Source organism: Seriola aureovittata, chromosome 2 (assembly GCF_021018895.1).
Source record: "Seriola aureovittata isolate HTS-2021-v1 ecotype China chromosome 2, ASM2101889v1, whole genome shotgun sequence".
Lineage (NCBI taxonomy): Eukaryota > Metazoa > Chordata > Actinopteri > Carangiformes > Carangidae > Seriola > Seriola aureovittata.
In genome coordinates, this window is record NC_079365.1 from 14,850,715 (window position 1) to 14,870,444 (window position 19,730).

At 42.7% G+C, this 19,730-nt stretch overlaps 1 protein-coding gene and 1 non-coding gene across 2 annotated transcripts; both read right to left on the reverse strand.

Annotated features, from left to right (window-relative positions):
* Positions 1-216: 216 nt before the first annotated feature.
* Positions 217-289, reverse strand: trnaf-gaa (transfer RNA phenylalanine (anticodon GAA)). The gene has a single exon. It is a non-coding gene; the product is annotated as a tRNA-Phe (tRNA).
* Positions 290-2,968: 2,679 nt separating this feature from the next.
* Positions 2,969-19,187, reverse strand: LOC130162080 (G-protein coupled receptor 22). Its single transcript, XM_056365593.1, has 2 exons — positions 18,782-19,187; positions 2,969-6,954 (listed from the first exon to the last, which is right to left on the reverse strand). Exon 2 carries the CDS (start codon positions 6,827-6,829, stop codon positions 5,132-5,134), a length of 1,698 nt encoding a protein of 565 aa, XP_056221568.1. The 5' UTR covers positions 6,830-6,954; positions 18,782-19,187; the 3' UTR covers positions 2,969-5,131.
* Between the last annotated feature and the right edge of the window lie 543 nt (positions 19,188-19,730).

Sequence of the window (19,730 nt, forward strand, 5' to 3'; positions counted from 1 at the left end):
GTTGCCAAATTTGCTGCCGATTTGTACTTAACTAAGTACTTAGGTATGCGTGTTATGGAGTAATGAAGTTTCTATAATATATGTATCTTTTTAGTGGCATATTAACATGCTTTTTGTTTAACGTATTGTCCTTAGTTGTGCTAATTGGCGATATTACATGCTCACCATGTTGAAAAGCTGTCACAAAAAGCCGGGGAAAAGGATGATCACATCTGCTGCCGAAACCCGGGATCGAACCAGGGACCTTTAGATCTTCAGTCTAACGCTCTCCCAACTGAGCTATTTCGGCGCGATGCATTATAGTGAGGTAGAAAATATTTTATGTAAATGCTTTAATGAGCCGTTGTTTATGCGATGTGGTGGTAGCTATCGGTCAAAGCTAGTCTTACCTACCGACCGATCCAACTCTGCCAACACCACAGTAAGGAAGTAAGAGCAAAGAACTACAAGTCTAACATTTTATCCACGTTCAGCTGCAGTTGTTCATACGTTTGAACACAAGATGGCGCCACTAGTGACCATAAAACGCTGGTCGCCATACTATTCACTGTGAACCTCTGTCCCTTGAAAAGATGGTAGAGCTTACCATGAAGGTGTAGTCCTAATAGCGGCGGTCCGGGTTCGAGTCCAACACGTGGCCCTATCATCCTCTCTCTCTCTCTCTCGCTATCGGAATTAAGGCAGAAAAAACATGGAGAAAAACTTAATTCGAAAAAAAGGGATGAACCTGGCTGGGATGCACTTTATGGTGGTCCTGAGAGCTCAATGCATGTCCAATGCTTTTATCTTCAACAGTCTCAATTGGGTTTTGAACAAGTGCATCCCAGTCAGGTTCATCACTTTTAGTGTCCCCCGGAAACACTTCCGTTGTGTTGGGAGTACTTGAAGCATGTTCGTGTATTTGGTTTTATTGTCAGTATTTGCAGAACATGTTGTCAAATTGATAAAGATGTTTTGAAGTCATTTGGGTTTTAATGTTTGCATGTGTTTTCTTAATTGGCATTGTGTTGAGCTCTCAGGGCCACTGTATGTTTGTAGGAACAAACATTTTGCAAAATCTAAATCAATACAAAAGGTAAATATTCTAAACACATTTTATACCATTACTTATTGTCTTTAATATACATTTATTTAAATAACAGATATGGAAAGCATGCATCTGCATCCTCGTAGGTTTAATTACCTTAAGTGCAGTGTATTTTAGAATATTCTATGTATTTGACAAAAAAAAAAAATATATTGAATTACTTTTCTCTTATTTGGGTCTGTGAAAAATCAGCACGCCACTTAGTGCTCATTAAATATGGCATCAACTGCAAGAAATGAGAACTAGAAGAACTGGGACCAACAGTTACATAAAGGCCTGATAAAGTGCTGCCAGTCTATTGTTCTACAGTCCATCCATTACTGAGCTCAGACAATGGCCAAAACATATCAAAGTCACTACTGGTTGAATTATTTGCCATAAATCATAAAAGAGGGTAGAGACTTTAAATACTTGTTCGCTACTGACTTGTGGGTTTTTTGGATGACACCCAAATGTGAAGATATTTTCACAGTATGATAGGCAAGAGCAATATATAAGACTCCTGAGCCATCAGTGGTAGAAAACAGTGTAGCTCTCTAATCTTATCATTCTGCACTTACCATTAGCATTTGTTTTTCTTTTTTCTAACAGGGTTCTGCAGTGATGCAGTGCTGTCCTTTTATTAGTCATATGATGATCAATGCCAGCTTCTATGCCTCCCTTCCCTTCCCTCTTTTCCCCCTAATCTCCCCTCCACACTGCCTCTAATTCCCTCTCTCTCTCTCTCTCTTTCTCTCACTCCATCTCTGTCTCATGTTTTTGTTCCTCTGTCACCCCCAAGGTGACTTTCCTTCCTTCACCGTCACTGCAGCTGTTCTTCGCTTTGTTCTGGAAGGAGTGAGTGTGGATAAGAGATGAGAGAGATGCAGACCGGCGGAATAAAGAGAAGGAGAACCAAGGGAGGAAACGTGGGTGTGAAAGAGGACTGATGAGATTATCAAGCAGGATGGAGGAATCTTCAGTGTTGATTCACTGCACAAATCAGTAAGGCAACAAATACTCACACACACCACATGTACGGACAGATTTGTTCTGGTAAAAAATAAAAAATTGAAGTGTCAACATCAAGAGGCTGAGATTCCCCGACAGATGCTTACCTGACTAACAAGTTTCATCTTCATTAGTACTGGTGATGAGCACAGTTGCCACATCACAGGCACACAAGCATACTGAGGGTTCACTACAGTCAGCACTAAATACTGCAACTATCTGGGACAGAGTTTCTAAATTTAGGGATCAGAGAAATGGGGAGTGGAAACAGGAAATGTAGAAAGCGAGGGAAAGCTGCAAAAAAAGACAGATTTGGACAGTATGTTGCAGAGGATGAGAGATGAAGGACATCCCAAGTCACGAGGATGAATCCAAGCAGTTCCCTTTGAAAATTATATAGTGGCAATTGTGATGGAAGGCTTGTGATGAAACTTTATTTTTAAAAAGCCTCCTACTGATAATAAAAGAGTGACAAAATTGGCATATTCTTCCATTTACAGATCATATCCTTCTCTAATGATTTCAGAGACATCACTTTATTCAAAAAGGTTGTTTGGTTGAAAGTTGGTCTGCACAATTATACTGTAAATGATTCGGATTATTAAGTCTATAATTAAAACATGTTATGAAGGTCTTCCAGGTTATTAAATTAGAAAACAATGTGCCATTTCTTCATGATTTATATCATATTTCCTTTCCTTTTTCATTTCCATTGTGTTAAATGTGTAAAACAGAAAAAGGAGACACTCACTTTTCTTATTTTAAATATTATAACAGATAAAATGCATCTGTATGAAATATAAACACTGTACAATTGCTTTTCCTCTGGAATTAAATTTCCTTGTAAGTAAAAACATGAACATGAAACATGTGAATTAACAGATAGATCAATTCGTAGATAGATCACCTTTTTAATACAGATTCTGTTCTGTTCTATACAATAACACATAATATAAATCTTATACAATACTAATATTTCTCTATACACATGGTCATAAATGTACAGTACAGTGTACACACATACAGTATTAACACAAATACGCTTACATGGATTTCTCTTTACAGTAACTCACTCCAACTCACTCAGAGTTGATCACAATGGCTGATTTTCTGTCCGGCAGATGATTGTGATCAAGTTTTACTAAAACCCAAAACAGACACTTAAATATTTACATCCCTGAAAAATGTACATGAATACACAAGAATTACTGTCTTCTGTCTGGCTCACAAATAGTGTAAAAGAGGTGAGGATGAAAGAGGAGATAGCCCAAAGCCCAAGGAGCTCTCCAAGACTTGAGCCCATATAAAGTTTAAAGTGTATTCTATCTACTAACTGACATTAATGTTTACCTACTGTAACACCCATAATACAAGAGCTGATTGAGGACTGGTTTATTGTTTTATGTCCAGCATGTCTGGATAAGAGACATGAAGCCCTGAGGAGAAAGAGAGATACAGATATAGTGTAACGTGTCCAGGACTCAGTCCAGAAGCTGACGGAGGTGTGTCTGTTTCTGCAGTGTCCAGAAGCAGTGACTCTGTCCTCCAGAGCAACAAACAGCTAACATGAGGAGACGTCCTACCGTGTCAGTGGTTGTTTTTCCATGTTTGGATTTCTCTGGTTTAAGATGCTAGTTAACCTGCAGTGACTACAGTGACAGTTTTAATGAAGTTTTCACAAAATATTGCCCTTTGATTCCCACTTTAAAACTTTGATACAATTTCAGTAATATTACAGTGGCCTGTCATATACACATAGTTACAATTGCTCCATATATTTTGTTTTTATACTGTCCCCAGCGGCCTTCTGCTGTCACTCGATAGATAAAGATAAAGTCCTCTTTCTTCTCTCTTCCCCCTGTTATCTAAAGCGTAAATAGAAAACCAACAATTCTGTGTTCACATTCTCTTTGTTCACATCCTAGGGGTCATTGCTTTGCTCACGATTTATTGCACATAATCATGGACGGACACGCTCGTTTATTCATTTACACACACTTGTTACACGCGCACAACACACATGCATGCACACATGTAAACATACAAACACAATCACACAAATATCCTTGCCTACGTCATCATGACCATTGAAGTTTATTTTGAAAGAAAAAGGTCATGCCTTTTTAGCTTTAACTTGCGCACATTCTTCTAAAATATGGTGCTTATTGGAAATGAAATCTGAATCAGTTTTTTTGCAGTTTCCTGGTAGTTTCATGTGAGCCTGTAAACTTTGAATCTGATTTGCTTGCATTTACCTGCCATTAATTTGCTATACCATATAAAGTATGTGCAAACTCTTTCGCTCTGACACATTGTTGTAAACATACAGCCGGACATTCAGCACCATGAGAATATATTAATAACTCAATTAAGGTATGAAAAAAAGGGAAAGAAAGAGAGACATAAATTTCCATTTACATTTTTCTCACTGAGAATATCTGTGCAGGTAGTTATTGGTGTGCTTTCACAGATAATGACTAAAAATAGATCAGTGTGCATTAATTGTGTGTGTGTGTGTGTGTGTGTGTGTGTGTGTGTGTGAGTGTGAGTGTGTGTGTGTGTGTGTGCGTGTGTGTGTGTGTCTCTATCTGTGCATATATACATGCACATGCAAGTTGAAAGTGCAAGTAGGAGCAATAATGTATGCATTTGCTGTAATCTACCCCTTACCCTACACGTGGGGTGCACACTAGTATTTTCAGTAGCAATGGTTATGGTGTTGGCATAATGCTTGGCCTTTGTTGCCATGGTGAAACAGTGGCCACCTTGTCGGTCAGGAAGTGGACTAATGAAGGTGAGTGTAAGAAGAGCAGAAAGCTGCCTCTAATTAGAGCTCAGGACTCACCTGTTTCCACATCTGCATGGAACCAGAGGTCATGGGATTTATTCCTGACCTTTGTAAACAAACTGGCTCTCTTATTTCTCTCACACCCATGCATGAATATACACAGGATCCGTCTCCCGCAAATTAGTACGATACATACAATTCTTCAAATTCACACACACACACACTCTCACACATGCAAACACACATGTGCACGCCGAAGACCAGCATCATTCCCTCACTGCCTCTGTGAGACATCGATCAGTGCCATCACTGGCCTCCACCCGTGGCTTGCGACTCTTCCTCTGGCCCCCCCCCTCCACCCAGGAGTTATGAATAACTGTGCCCCCGCTGAGAGCTGGGTCCACCTGCAGAAGGGACACTACTCTTTTCTTGACACGTGTTTTGAGGGCACGGCGTAGCTTCTGTCTGGTGAAAGCATAGAGCAGAGGATGAAAGATAGTGGTTCCATAAGCCATCGCTATGAAGCACAGTCGGAGCCGCACCAGGCTGTCGCTGGGACCCAGACACAGGATCAGAACATTGACTGCAGACAGAGGGGCCCAGCAGCCCAGGAAGGTGGATATGATGATTAGGGACATTTTTAGGACGCGGCGTTGACGTTCTCGGCGGTCTCTGTGTCTGCGCACTGCACGCCTCAAGGCGATGATGGCAGAAACCGAGGCCTGGACACCCATGGAGGAGGCAGGCAGTTGTGAGGTGGCGTGGGTCTGCGTTGAGGCTGAAGCTGAAGCTGGGGTTGGAGAAGCAGGGGTGGCTGGTGTAGTCGCGATGGGGGTGGTAGCAGCAGTACTGACAGTAGTGACTGTTGCTCCACTGTCAGACATCCCTTGGGGAATAGAGGAGAGCGGTGGGGGTGATGTGGGTGTAGGGGTGGGAGATGGGATAAGGGGAGGATGGCTGAGGTTCTGGTTCTGGTTGGAGGACACCACCTCTGTGGGCAGACTCAGGTCCTTCCTCCTTTGCCTCCTGCAGCGTATCCTGCAGGTGGAGTCCTTTGTACGTGTACCCCTCATCATGTGAGAGCCAATGCGGATGTTGAGGGCCTGTAGGATCCTGGAGTAGGTGAACAACATGACGGCCACAGCGATGAAGAAGCATGGCACTTGGAGTAACAAGTGGTAATACATAGCCAGGCCTGTGTAATACCCCTGCCCTCCGACACACAGCAGTGTCCTGTTCTGCCATACTGGAGGCAGGTGATGTGAAGAGGAGGAGGAGGGGTGAGTGGAGGGTAACGAAGAAGGAGAAAGGGAGGAAAAAATGGGTGTCTGTCCAGTGGTGAACTCAGAGACATTGTTCAGCCTTTCCGGCTCCTCATCGTCACCGTCCTCAGCCCTCAAAGAGAAGAAGTCCCCCTCTAGGAAGGGCAGGAAGAAGACAGCCAGAGACACAGCCCACACTGCTGCCAGGAGCAGCGCAGCACGCCTGGGGGTCAGCAGGCGACTGGCTGGACGCACTGAGATGTCATATCGGTCCAAACTGATCACGAGTACATTGACCGCTGTGGCCACACTAGTAAACGTGACACAGGCCTCATGAAAGCAGCACAGAGTGGCCAGGCTGCCGACTCCACTTCCATTAGCTGGTAGCAGGATCACAGCCACAGTTAGTGGCAGACAAAGCACACAGACCAGTATGTCCAGCACATGGAGATTGACCGTGACTAGGTTGCTGACTGAATCCACCAGGTTGGACTGAGCACAGTAGAGCACAAGTACGGTCAGGTTGCTGCTGAAGCCCAACACCAGCTCCAGCATCAGCACAGTGGTCAAAGACACCTGGAAACCCAGAGGGTAGGGCGTGCTCCAGCCCTCCTCCACCCCAACCTCACCCCCTCCATCCAGCAGGCCTACCCCCTGACCATCGCTGGTCTCCAGGAGATCGCGATAGCCTTCGGTCTCCATTGACGCCACAGCACTCCTTCACACATAGCAACAGTGGCCGCCACACCAGACCATGCTCTGTCTCTCCTTTTCCCCTGGGTCAAATGAGACAGCAGTGAGGACGTTGGCCAGATCTGTGGTTGATTCTATAAAAAAAATAAAAAAAAGATACAGAAAGAAGAAGAGGAAGAGACAGACAGAGGGAGGACAGAGAAAGATCAGGCAGATTAGCAGTCAGCTTGTCTCATATTTACTCAGAAATAACCCTGTACAACAAGTACAAGTCAAACGTGTCAAATTTCACAAGGGAGGAGAAGCTACGAATTGACAAAGCGAGGTGAAAGCGATCTTGGCAGTCGATTGGAATCATGGGGTACCGTTCAAGCTGCTGCTGATGACCCATGATGTCTCACTGGGCTCAGGCAGTTTGACAACAACATGCTTCGCATAGACAATGGTGACAGTTGAGAGGAGAGGAATTGTAGCAGGATCTCTCTTGGTTGACATTTGAAGGTGTGAATGCATTAAGCAGGGACTCAGCAGAGGATCCCTAAAAGGTCTACAGATTTTAATAAACCAATGGGGATTTATTTCCTGGCTATGCTTACAGTTCTTATACCATGTTGAAAACTGTTACAAAGACGTAGCCATGCTTCTCATGAGCATGAGTGGGCGGATGTTTGACTCATTCTTATGCAACATATATTATATGGGTCAGAGAGGAAGCTTGCAGGATAACACAAATATACAAGAATCAGCCCCACCTGTACTGTTAAGATGGCAGTGACATATTACATGCTGTCTTGTGAAGACAGTTAATACCTGTACAAATCCAGTAAATGGCAATATATATCCCTCCTGTTAAATCTTTTTTTTTTTTTTTTTGTCTCCACAAGCGGTATAAAACTGTCAGCTTTTACCTCTGAGACGAGAGGTGGCAGGGACATTGGTACGCTGATAGAGAGACCATGTAGTGCATGTCAACATAGCAGGCACCCAACTGAGGGTGGCAGCAGTTAATAGTTCTCACAGGGAGACGTAATGAAGACGAATGGATCAATGATCCACAGACAGTGGCACATAAACAATGCTAGCAGAGGAAGACCAGCTCCCCTGGCATCCTCTCTCAACACCCCCTTTCTCCTGTGCTCAGCTACATCCCTCACATCCCTTCCTACTCCCTGTTCCCTTTTTCAGTTTCCTGGCTGAGACAAGCTGCTTTGCATGTAGAGCATGTTATTCATGGCCGGCTGGATGATCTCCTGTGCCTCGGAAGGAACCATATAAAGCTCCTAAAGTGCTGGTTGATTCAAGAGAAGATCCTTTGTCTGTATATAGTGAGAAAGAAAGCTATTCCCTCCCTGGCCCTCTGAATGAAGAAGAGCTTCAGGTGTGTCCTTACTGGCAGCTTTGACCCCAGCCTTTGCTGTCAACCTTTCCCCTGCCACAGCTTTTGTTCTCACCCTCTTGTTTGCCCTTTTCCCTTTGTTTCATTTCACAGTTTTTCCTCCCATTTGTCATGTGGAAAGGACCTGCAGGCAGAACAGGACTCAGTGTGGAACAGTGGTCTATCTTAATCCACTAATGGGTTCCATGGGGTTTGCAGTATTGCTGGAACATTGATTTAAAGCGTCATCGATCTGCCAATTTAACAAGCCTGAGGCAAGGGAGCACACAAACGCGCTTGCTATCTCATCCTCTCACGGGTACCTGTGCTCTCATTTTGAGTGCTGCATAAAACAGTTGCCAGTGAATTTGTTCTATTCCCTCGCTTTAACACCTGCTGCAGTTAAAAAAAAAGGGTTCTTAAATGTTTGATCACAGTATCACAAAGTACGTGACTTAAGTGAACAAAAGTAGCATTTTTAAAATGTTGGAGGCAGCTTCAGTATTTGTAATATTTCTCCTTTGCCCTAAACAGTCAAGAAAGTATTGAACTGACAATGGAAATTTGGACTCTGGGTTGCAAAACTACAGCAATATCATCTGATTTCACAGACAGTGTCCAGGTTGTAAAATGTTCTTCATCTAGATCCATCCATGTGTTTAAGACTAAGACACTGAGCATCTAACACAAGAATATTCAGTGCGCCGTGACTGTATAATGCCATCAGAATCAATTGTGTTTACTCTTTTTGTTCAGTATGGTGGACAAGATGGTGCAACAGAGGATCATGGAGCAAACAAAGGAACACTTCGGATATATTAGACAATTAGTCACTTATACCGATCACAGAGGAAACATACATGTCAATACCACATTGACCAAGCAGCGTCTTCCGGCTCATGTGCAGGTTGTCTAAAACACTGCAGTAAATGAATATCAGGGAAAGATGTGTGTAGAGCTAAATAAGTAGCTTTGAAAACTCCAGAGCAGAATAATGGGATGATATAACACAATCAACTGCGATCTAAATTTCATTATTCGCAGATAATGTGAAAAACAAAACAGAGACATGTTCAGTACTTCTTGACAAGAGTAAATTGTTCTGCAGTCACTGATTTGATCAGTCTCATCAATCATTAGGCCATCATCCGTTTCTCTTAAAAGTCCTGCCATTAATTAGAAGGGGATGATTGTGTACTGGTGAAATGAACAGACTCAGAAGCTTTCAGCAAAAGTCATTCATGCTGAAGAGAAACAATGAGCCACAATCAGTCCTGTGATGAACTGGTAAGAGACGCAAAGAACCACAGACAAAAGAGTAGAAAGTGTCTGTCTGCATGTGGTTTGGGGGCAAGACAAAATGTCAGAAGCTCTTTATATGAGCAGCTGTGACTCTGACCTGCGGGCAGGAAAAGTCACGATATTCTAGTATTTACAGCAAGAGAGGGACAAGGAAAATGAAAATGTGGAGACTGGGTGCTGAACTTTGGATAATGATCACCAGTGTTAGTGTGTTTTAGTGGGAAATCAATAAAAGTCAGGTTCATTTGAGGTTACAGATCTTACTCACTTTGTGGTCCTGGTAACTCAGAGCAACAACAAGCTACACAGAGGTCCATGTCAGTGCACTGCTGTCTGCTGTAATAATGTTTTGGTTCTAATAATTGTACCGTTGCAACCCACCCGAGTGTATGTACTGTATGTGTGTATTTCTGTGCAAGTTGGCTGAGGAAGTTGTGGCAAAAGAAAATAGCTGGAAACAAGGTGAAACTTTGGCACCATGAATTGCATCCTGTGACTGACAAGTCAGACAGAAGGGAAAGGCGGAGAGGGAGCTCAAGGCATGGACTACAAAACATGCTATATTAGGAAATGACCCAAACAAACAAACATTCAAATCTAAAAAATGTCTGACAAGCTTTCTGACAGCTCTGCTTTGGTAGTTAATCTGAAGACAAAAAAATATTTTTACACCAACAGGTCTATTGAATACTGTTGTGAGCGTCATAGGGGACAACTTAATTTCAGACACAGCCTTAAAACACAAAACTCAAGTGCCCCCTCCTTATTCATCAATCAACAGCATGAAAGCTAAATAATGTGGCTGGTTGGTTCAGTATGGAATCAAATGATTGACTATATCCACAGATTTTACTTTGGCTTTGTGTTTTCATCAAATCTGGTGTCTCAATTACTGTGGATTCTGTGCTCTGCTCCAAAACAACCACAACAAACTGACAGTATCCTAGACTGCACAACTTCCCGGACGCAGCTGTCAGGGTTATTATACGTGTCGGGTAGGAGATGACAGGTTGTCAAGCTCCTTTTCACAATATCAGGGGGTAAATGCTAGAGCAGATTCTGTTGTCAGTGTGAGACTTTGAGCTTCTCTCTTTCTTTTCTAACTTTTTCTTTTCTTTTGCAATCTTGCATACACTTTGCACACACACTCTAAGATATCCATCTTTTTAGTTTTTTCCCCTGATGACGCATGTCCTGCCAGAGGATAAATTACTTCTGCCCAACACAAAGACAAACAGCAGCCATTCTTTTAGCCCAGACAACATCCAGTGTGAAGCATTTCATTCTCCTGGCCTGTTTGTTTGGTATGTCTCAGTAAAATAACACACATCACCGGCACACACAGAGAGGATATGTCAGAAGAACAGAATGGATAATGTCCAGGTCATGAAGGCTCCAACTAACAGTGACGTGGTTATATAGGTGCACAGATTTGGCCTCTGAGGAAATTAAGAAAATGTGCGCTGAAAATGAAATACTAGTGATAAAATTTTCCCCACCATTGTAAGGGAAGCTGCCACAGACAGAGCAACTGGCCAAGCTCAAACCAGAGCAGGGTGGAGGATGTAGATGGCAGTGATACGGGTGATTTCTTCCCTAGACTCCCAAGATAACTGCAGCAAAACGCTCTTTGCCGTCAGCATAGTGATGCAGCAACTCAGTGGATGCCAAGGTCATATTTAAGCTTAAATTTAATGACACAACTCTTTGTCCTCCATGTTTAGTCATACATTGTGTTTTGTTTCTATATTACGTCTGCCTTCTTTTTCCCTCAGACTCAACTGTTTCGCACCCACTCTCTCAAATCACATCAACTAGTAAATACACTAAAACAGCATTTGCGTGATCCTCCCTTTAATGGATAGAGACACACTTCACTTCGTTTCACACAAGATGCACCTCAGATGACAGGGAAACGGCACTTCCATGCCAGTGAACCTGTCTGATAAATAATACACACACACGTTTCTGGGCGCGTCTGAATTGAGGCAGAAACAGTTTATTAAATCTGCTCCTTTGTGCCATGACTGCTGTCCATCGTGCTGCTGTGTGCCGAGGTCTCAACCTGCTGTTGCTGAAAGTGCTGATCCTGCACCGAGCCTGAGGGCACTCTCCCCCTTTCAACTCACTGTGACAATGTGGTTGGTACACGTGAGGCTGTAGTTTGCTAATTATTTAAATGTAAGCACCGCCTGTGCCCTCGATAAAACTTCATGCACTCAGTTTTCTTATTCCTGAGGGTGTAAAATGATGAACAGCACTGCTGTCTAGGCCATATAATGTTTATCTGAAAAGTCTTGTTTGGTCGACCACACCTCGCTTCAGGTTTGAATAAGCTCCACAATGGATTGCTTCAAGTTAGTCTTGTTAGTCTGTTCTGTTGCCACGAGTCCTTATTTTCAATCTGCATACCTGCTGCTGTTTATATTCAGATGCTGGAAATCATCCAGCTCCTCCATGAATGCCTGCGCTTGGGTCCACCTCAGGGAGGGGGATCATCAGTGCTGTTTACATGAGGACAACAATAACTAAAGTAGATGTGTATCACTTTTTCCCCAAAAATCAGATTTGGAAAAAAAATGCTTGGCTGGTAATCAGTCTCTGGTTGTTCTGATAACAAAAAACAAAGATCTGACTACAGATGCACAAAAATGGCACTGTAGCTGCTGTTATGGTTTATTGGTTAATTTCTTTACTTGTAAATTGTAAAATGTCAGTAAAAATGGTGAGACTTTGCCTTTGCTCTTTAATTCTATTGGACTGACACCAAAAGCTGACATTTAGGGAAGAAAGGGACAGAAGACAGAGGCAGAAAAGAATGGGGGAGTGAAGGAGAAAAGGAGGAAAAAGACAGAAAGCAAAGAGGATGATGGTGCATGCAGCACGCTGACTCATGGCTGTCTTAGGTATTCCTAATGTCTGCAGTGAGACAATCGATCAAAGGCTTAATTTTCCCACTCAATTCACCCAGCAGCGCTAACAGCAAGCAGCCACCAGCTGGGCAGCAGCATCCCTGGCAGGCTCCCAACAAACCAGCCTGGACAGGCCAACAACACAACCCGCTCAGTTGGAGAGCAACAACATCCCAGCCTAGCTAATGTGTTTCTGACCAACTTCAGGAGAAATGCAGCTTTAATTTGAGAACACACAACAAGCTGAATACTGTATGTTTATTACAGGTGGGTGTGTAACTCTGGAAGTGTTAAAACCAACACCGCTACACTGTAGGTAAGGCCAGGCAACACTTAAAACTGTAACATTTAAAAATGGGTTATCATAACTCCTGCCAAGCATGCCGAAGACACACGAGCACACCATGTAGTTCACAATGTATCACTAACTGCCGCCTTCCCACACAGCCACCCACGTCTGTGCACACGCTCCCTGCCCATATGCTCTCCACAGATACAGCGGAAGATGGATTGCTATCGGAGGTGAATGACATCTTGTGTGCTTAAGAAACTGCTGAATCCCATCTGCACTTATGTCTGAGACAAGTTAGGGAGAAAGGGATGGAGATAACGGGAGGTAAGATGAAAATGGGTGTAGGTGCAGTGAAGGAGTGATGGATGAGAAGGAGGCTTAGGGGTGTGCAGATGGATGCTGAGTCGTGTGCTCGCTGGAGGGGAATGTTTGTTCCCTGTTCAATACCTCTATCCATCTCTCTTTTGAATAGTCCCAGTTGTGCCGCCTCGCCTCCTCCCCCCACCACCCATCTTACAACCAGCACCGCTCTTTACTGTACGATATCTTTGTATGATCCCCTTCAGATTGCCGGGATAGACTATTCTGTGATTCTGAATATTAAAGTAGTTTTTCATAATGCAGCCGTACAAGTAGCTTCTCACAGATTGCTGTCATTACATCAGAGACCTTGTAAGTAAAATAAAAACTCATACGTCCAGTCACTTCGTGTCCCTCAACTCTGAGAGGCTGTTACAGGTACATCAATAAGGAAGCTATAGTGGGCAGGTTAATTATCACAGCCTGTAATCCATAGGAACAGCTCTGAATAGAAAGAAGGCCTTGGTCTCCAGACAGCTCTGGAGCATTACCACTTGACAGCGTGTTCGATGGATTTCATTTGGCTTCACCATTCATTAAGGACACTCCTCTGTGCCCTATATCCAGCTATGACGTCCCAAGCCTGTAATTTTGCTATTACAGGCGCTACCCATCAATAAGCAGTAATCAAGGCTGCCATGCAATCACAGTTGTTTAAAACAAGAAGAAATCAAAATCAAGTGTGAAAGCTGGCGAAATGAAGTAAAAGTGGAGACTGTTACATAAATCAGCGCTTTGCGAGGCTGTTCACTGGCCCATCAAACAGAATAGCTATGATTAGTAATAATGATGGTAAGACGATAAAACAGGATAAAATGGAGAATTATAACAGCGTTCATTATATTTCTATTATACCAGTAATTGTGCCTTCATTCCTTATGTGCTCTTAAGAGATTGCTTACAATAAGCAATGTCTCCCTCCAATCTCTCAACAGTATTTCAACAGCTCTCCTGATCGGGAGTTAATGGATTGTCCGAATGCAGTCGTCAAACTGAAGTAGCCTGTGTGCTGTACAAACCTGTGTCGATGCGTGTGTTGGAGTGTTGTGGATAAATAGTCAAGTCACAGTGTGGGGTGTGGGGTCTGTGGTCGCTTTAATGTTGCCCTCGTGACAAAGCACCAAACCAGCCGCTGTTTGTGTGATAACAGGCCTAACTCGCTACTGTGACCCTCACTGATGTGCACATGGCTAGACTGAGGCCCTGAATGTAATCGTACACACACTTATAGAAGATGCTCACCCAGAATTGTAGAGTTTCTTTTCCTTTCTTTCTTTCTTTCATTTTTTTTTTGTTACAGATTTTACACATGAAAATTAATTACCTGTCACAGAAGTACTACACGGACTGTGGACACAGTTGTATCGTGTCTACTGTGGCTCAGGGGGGAGCCTCATCAAAGTCTGAATAACATAACCCAGATAATGTCATCATTTTATTTTAGTCTATCTTTAGGGGAGTGTGATTCTATATTGCTAGAGTACCCCTTTCTGGTGAGGCATGCCACATGCTTCAACTAGCACATTAATTTGTTTTTTCCAGCTCTTTCATTTGAAAGATAATTTAAAGAGTTACTGCACCATAAATCTAAATGCTGCAGAATGTAAAAAGAAATAGTGTAAATTAAAAGAAATTTAAAAAATCCCCACACTTGTTCCAGTTGAACAGATCAAGTGTATAAACTTTCCATCAATGATGCGGCAATGGTCTATATGACTGAGTGTGTACACAACTGGATAAGAAATTGGATGGTGCATTCTTTGATTACTTTTACCATCAGCAGTCTTTTTCTTCCGGGCCTTTTGTTGGTGCACTGCTGCTTTCCTTGTTGCATTACACTTGTATATCAGTGAAGTGGGGGGGGGGGGGGCTACTCATATTCAAACACTGCTCCATAGCACTATTATGGGTCAGAAAGTCCAAAGGGTAACTTAAACAAGGCATCCCAGTGAAACCAAGTGAAACCCAGCAGAGAAAATATTTTTTGACAATTTTGTACTCTTGTATTTCTTTGTTTCATCAAACCTTGCTTCAGCAGATCAGTGCCTGCAGAGAGAGAAATCTCTTTGCACCAAAATATCATGAGAAGTGGAGAGCAGAGGAGGAGGTCAGAGAACTTCAAAAATAGATTTGAAGACAATGGACTGAGCAATGGAATAAGTGGAACTGATGGAGTGCTAGAAAAAGAGAGACTGAAGTTTTCTGCTTCCGGTTAAAATGATTAAAGTTTTTCACTCCAGAGGGCAATTAGAGCTCAATTAAAGCCATTTATCTCCTGCAGACAGGATATCTTTGGCCTAGAGGCATCTGTACTATCACCATAATGACAGAAAGAGGTCGTACCTGAGGGAGGGGAAGACCAACACACACATATATACACACATACACGCAACCAAAAAATCATTCATTTTGTATTCCCACATGGGGAGGTTTCATGAGAAAACCATTAAGAGGGGCAAAGTAAATACTAAATACTTGTGGTGTCAATCAAACCTCATTCACACTTACATCATATGTCTGTCAGCTTCCAGCTAATATAGCAAATGCAGCAGCATCATGAAAATACACATTTAATTATATTTAAAAACATTTCTAATTATGTCATGTAAGACATAAGCGAGGAAGCAGCTGTGTTACTGTGGCCACAGTGAGTGTATAAAGTCTTTGTATATGGGTCTTCTCTTCACCGTGGTCACTCCACTCTGCTCTTCTGATGATTTATAGTTCCATCTCTTCTCCGTTTGCTCGTCATGGTTTGCTTTTTCACTATCGCCCTCCTGCTTTAGTTCTATCTGGTGCTGAGATCTCCTTCATCTCTATCTCGCCACGCACTCACACCTTGTTACTTACTATATTAGGATAGGAATTAAAGTGTAGTGTGCTTTTAATTTCACGTGGTGAACATGAGTGAGCTGGCAAGAAGGATGAGAAGTCTAAGTCGTCAGTTATCAATGCGTCTGGGTGGAAGTCAGTCACTGGTGTTTATCATGTTTTGCTTTTTTTTTTCTGTTCAGAGGCTGCATCTTTATGCAAGGACATGTGAACTTGTATTTTTAATGCTAAAAGGAACACCAAGGTTTGTGAGATGACTTTGGCTTGGGTCAACTAGGCTGATTAGTAAGAGTGTGTCTAGTCCAGTCAAAAATGGTGCTCTAAATAAAGAGAAAATAATGTTGCCAGAGGCTTTTACAGCAGTAAATATAATTGTTTCTTGCAACTACCGTGGGATTTTGTACACATTCGACATCTGCCATGCTAGTAAACAATCCAGCCATTTGTTTACAAGACAAAATTACAGACACAGTTATGATATATTAACATAACAGCTTGAAGATTTTGAATTGCCTGTGGAAAGCAAACTTTTTTCCAGCTGTGCCATCGTTCATATGCACTGTAAACCTAACACACTTCAGAAGCTTTCTGGGAACTTTGCACGACAATGGAGCTGCTCTTACATTAATCTTGTGTGCTTTTCTCACACTGTTGTTGTCCTGCAATACCCACAACAAGCCCATCACTATCTCCTCTCAATCAACAGGAGATCAGAGGTAGAGTTCTCCTTAGCACATCGTGCTGAAACACAATATGACAGCGTACCTCAACCACGCTGCAGCATCTAGCCGGAGAGTGACACGTGTGGTGGGAATATTTCCCCACCAGCATCAAAGCTTCTCTATAAACACATTGCACCAACACAAGTACACAATGCAAAGCAAACACACAGGGGATGGAAATGTGAATACATTAAAACAATTGTCCCTTTGGGATTCATAGCTGAGATTTATGTGAGAAAGAGAAGGAAACAGACATAAACACATGTGCATAAAAATAAACTGCAAGCAGGAAACATTACAGAAAAGGTGGGAATTAACAATCTGTTTCCAATCTGCCTCATGTTTATACTCAGCAAAAAAGTTCATTTGGAGTCAAACAGCCCTAATATAGGCCACTTAATTATACCTAATATCAGGAGGAGGTAGTCAGTGCCTTTAAGTAGCTTGTTGAGACACATTTGCAGATGTGTATAATTAACTGCAGATTCTGGTAAAAATCACAGTGAAAGTAAGATTGAGGATATAGTCAGGAATAAAATGGTTTCATTACTTTGCAATACTGTGCGCTTTTCAAGCTGCATTCTCAACATTTAGTTTTTACCATAATTCCTTACAAATGAAACCGACTAGTCTACTTCCTCTACAGCATTCCTATAGGCTATTTTAGGAAACCTTTATCTGCCAGTAGTTCACAAATTTCATGCTTAGTAAGCAATAAAACAACAATGAATGCAATAATGAATTAGAGAATTCAGAAGGTGTGACAGTGGGAATGCAGTCATGTGAAAGAATATAGCAAGTGTCAAAGTAAAGTGAGAAAATATAAGTTATTATTAAAGGTCTTTGATGGAAAAACTTTTTTTTTTTTTTTACAACTTAAACAGAGGAAATCACATGGCAAAAAAATCATATAAGAACAAAACATTTTGCTGCACCCAATCCCAAGAATTTGATTTGTTTTTTTAATGAAAAGCCCTGCCTCACCATTCATATGATCCTGATCAACTAATCCATCAGGAGCCATAACTTTAACTAATGTTGCACCAGTGTTGAGCAGGAGGAAACCCATCACTTCCAATCCCACATGTTCCCACTTGACATCTCATGAGTGAGCAATGTTCAATACAATATTTGTCACTGTTCCGCATTTGAGAAAGAGAAGAGCCAGGGTTAGAGATTGCATTGAGGAAATATACAGTAGTATTTGCAGCCTTCATAATCGCTACTTATGGGGGTTTAAAACAACTGTATTGCACATTGACACTAATTTCAAATTGGGAACCATATTTCAGATTTAATAATTACATAAAAGCGGGAGTTAGGTGTATAAAATGCAAATCTTCTATCAGGCAAGAAGATACAGAGACAGTTTCCCCCTGAAGGTATAGGCTAAATAAATCCAGAGGAGCTCAGATAAACAGTCCTTTGAAATCCAGATCGTTAAGACAGTTCAAGACCAACTCATCATGTGCATGGTGGAATTAATTTATCTAATTAAAACATGACATGTCAAGGAAAAAAAATAGCTGGTGAACTGAGCCATAGCTCTTAAAAATGATCAAACGGGACACCTTCCGTGGCGCATCCATGTGACTGAAGCATATCAACAACCACTGTGGGTCCCTGGAAAATGGGAGACTTGGAGTATCAAAATTACTACAGGATCTACTGGAGGACGACTGATCATAATAGTCTTATAGTGTAGTAGCCTGTAATTTCTAAACAAAATATAGCCCAGCTTGTACAAGTGTCATCTGATTGTTACTGCACATGACAAGAAAGCCAGAATGATCATGACCTGCTGAAAGATGTGTGTCCCACAGATCAGTCACTTCATGTCCGAAAATGCAAAAAACATAAGAACATAAGCCAGTGACAAGTCCGGAGGCTGTTTTCAGGCCCCTCATATAGTCTGACAATGAGGTGATGTTTTATTGTCCCTCCGGTATCAAAACGGGTTTGGACTGTCCTGTCCCTCCACTAGACAGCCCAGCATTTATTTCATTTTGCAGATGATATGCAGTCTATTCATTTGAAAACCAATATTCCTTATAAGTCCAATTGTCTCTAAACACTTCTGTGATCTTGGTGACACCGAAGATATTTACTTGAAATTATAAAACCAGTGTTATTAGAAGAAGTGCTGTTGTTGAGTGTTGAACTTACCAGTTTGGTGAGTGGGAATTCCCTTTACATCCTACTGCAGGTGTCGGCGCGCTGCGCTATCTCCAGCACTGGACCTCGATTCACTCCAGCGCTCTCCGGGACAGCTGGCTGTCAGCCAAAAAACGTGACCAGAATAATTTGCCTCCGTTTTGTCATAAATATTACAGCGGGAGGGGAGGGGTGGACCGGAGAGGTGGGGGGGTGGAGGGGGTCCACGGCTGCAGACACACAGCGCGCCAGTGGCTGGTGCCCGCTCACAAACCAGCTAATATCAAAGTGTTTTGGCGTTCCCCACTCAGCGCGGCACGCTACACCTGTCCACCTCTATGCAGCTGGCTCATACAGCATCCCAAACACGGACCGGCCACACGCATGACAATGCGCTAACCGCTCGCTGGAGCGCAGTGACTCCATCCCTGCGACCAATACGGTGATCTGCAAGCGGAGGGAGGGAGGGTGGAGGGGCGGGGAGGGGAGGGTGGTGTGGGGAGTAGGGGGCTTGCTGGAAGGAGGAGGAGACAGGGATGGGGGGGGGGTAGTCTTTCACAAGGACGACCTGAGATTCCTCAAGGGTGAACGTTTCTCTGTAGTAATTCAACGTGATTTCCCAATTACTTGCGTTTCCCTCTGCCTCCCTTTTTCAAAACATATTACACACACTTCACCTGATCTCCCTCCAAGGAAAATCACTGCATTCAGACATGAGTTGATAATATCAGTTTCTCCTCATTGTGGAGGAGGCTTTGGGAGGCTTCTGTCTATGTTTTGCTGCTCACTGGGGGCTGTACAGTGACTGTCTGGCCCATTCATGTCACACTGCAAATTTCCAGTGGAGGATGAGCCGGTTAAAGAGCAGATTCATGAAGCTTGAAGCCATATTTCACCTGGAATGATCAACTCATTGTAAGGTGCAGCCTACCATCTGCTATAGTATGAGCACTCTGTCAGC

Coding starts and splice junctions, on each gene's coding strand:
- LOC130162080 (XM_056365593.1), bottom strand. CDS start 6,829: ATGGAGACCGAAGGCTATCGCGATCTCCTGGAGACCAGCGATGGTCAG.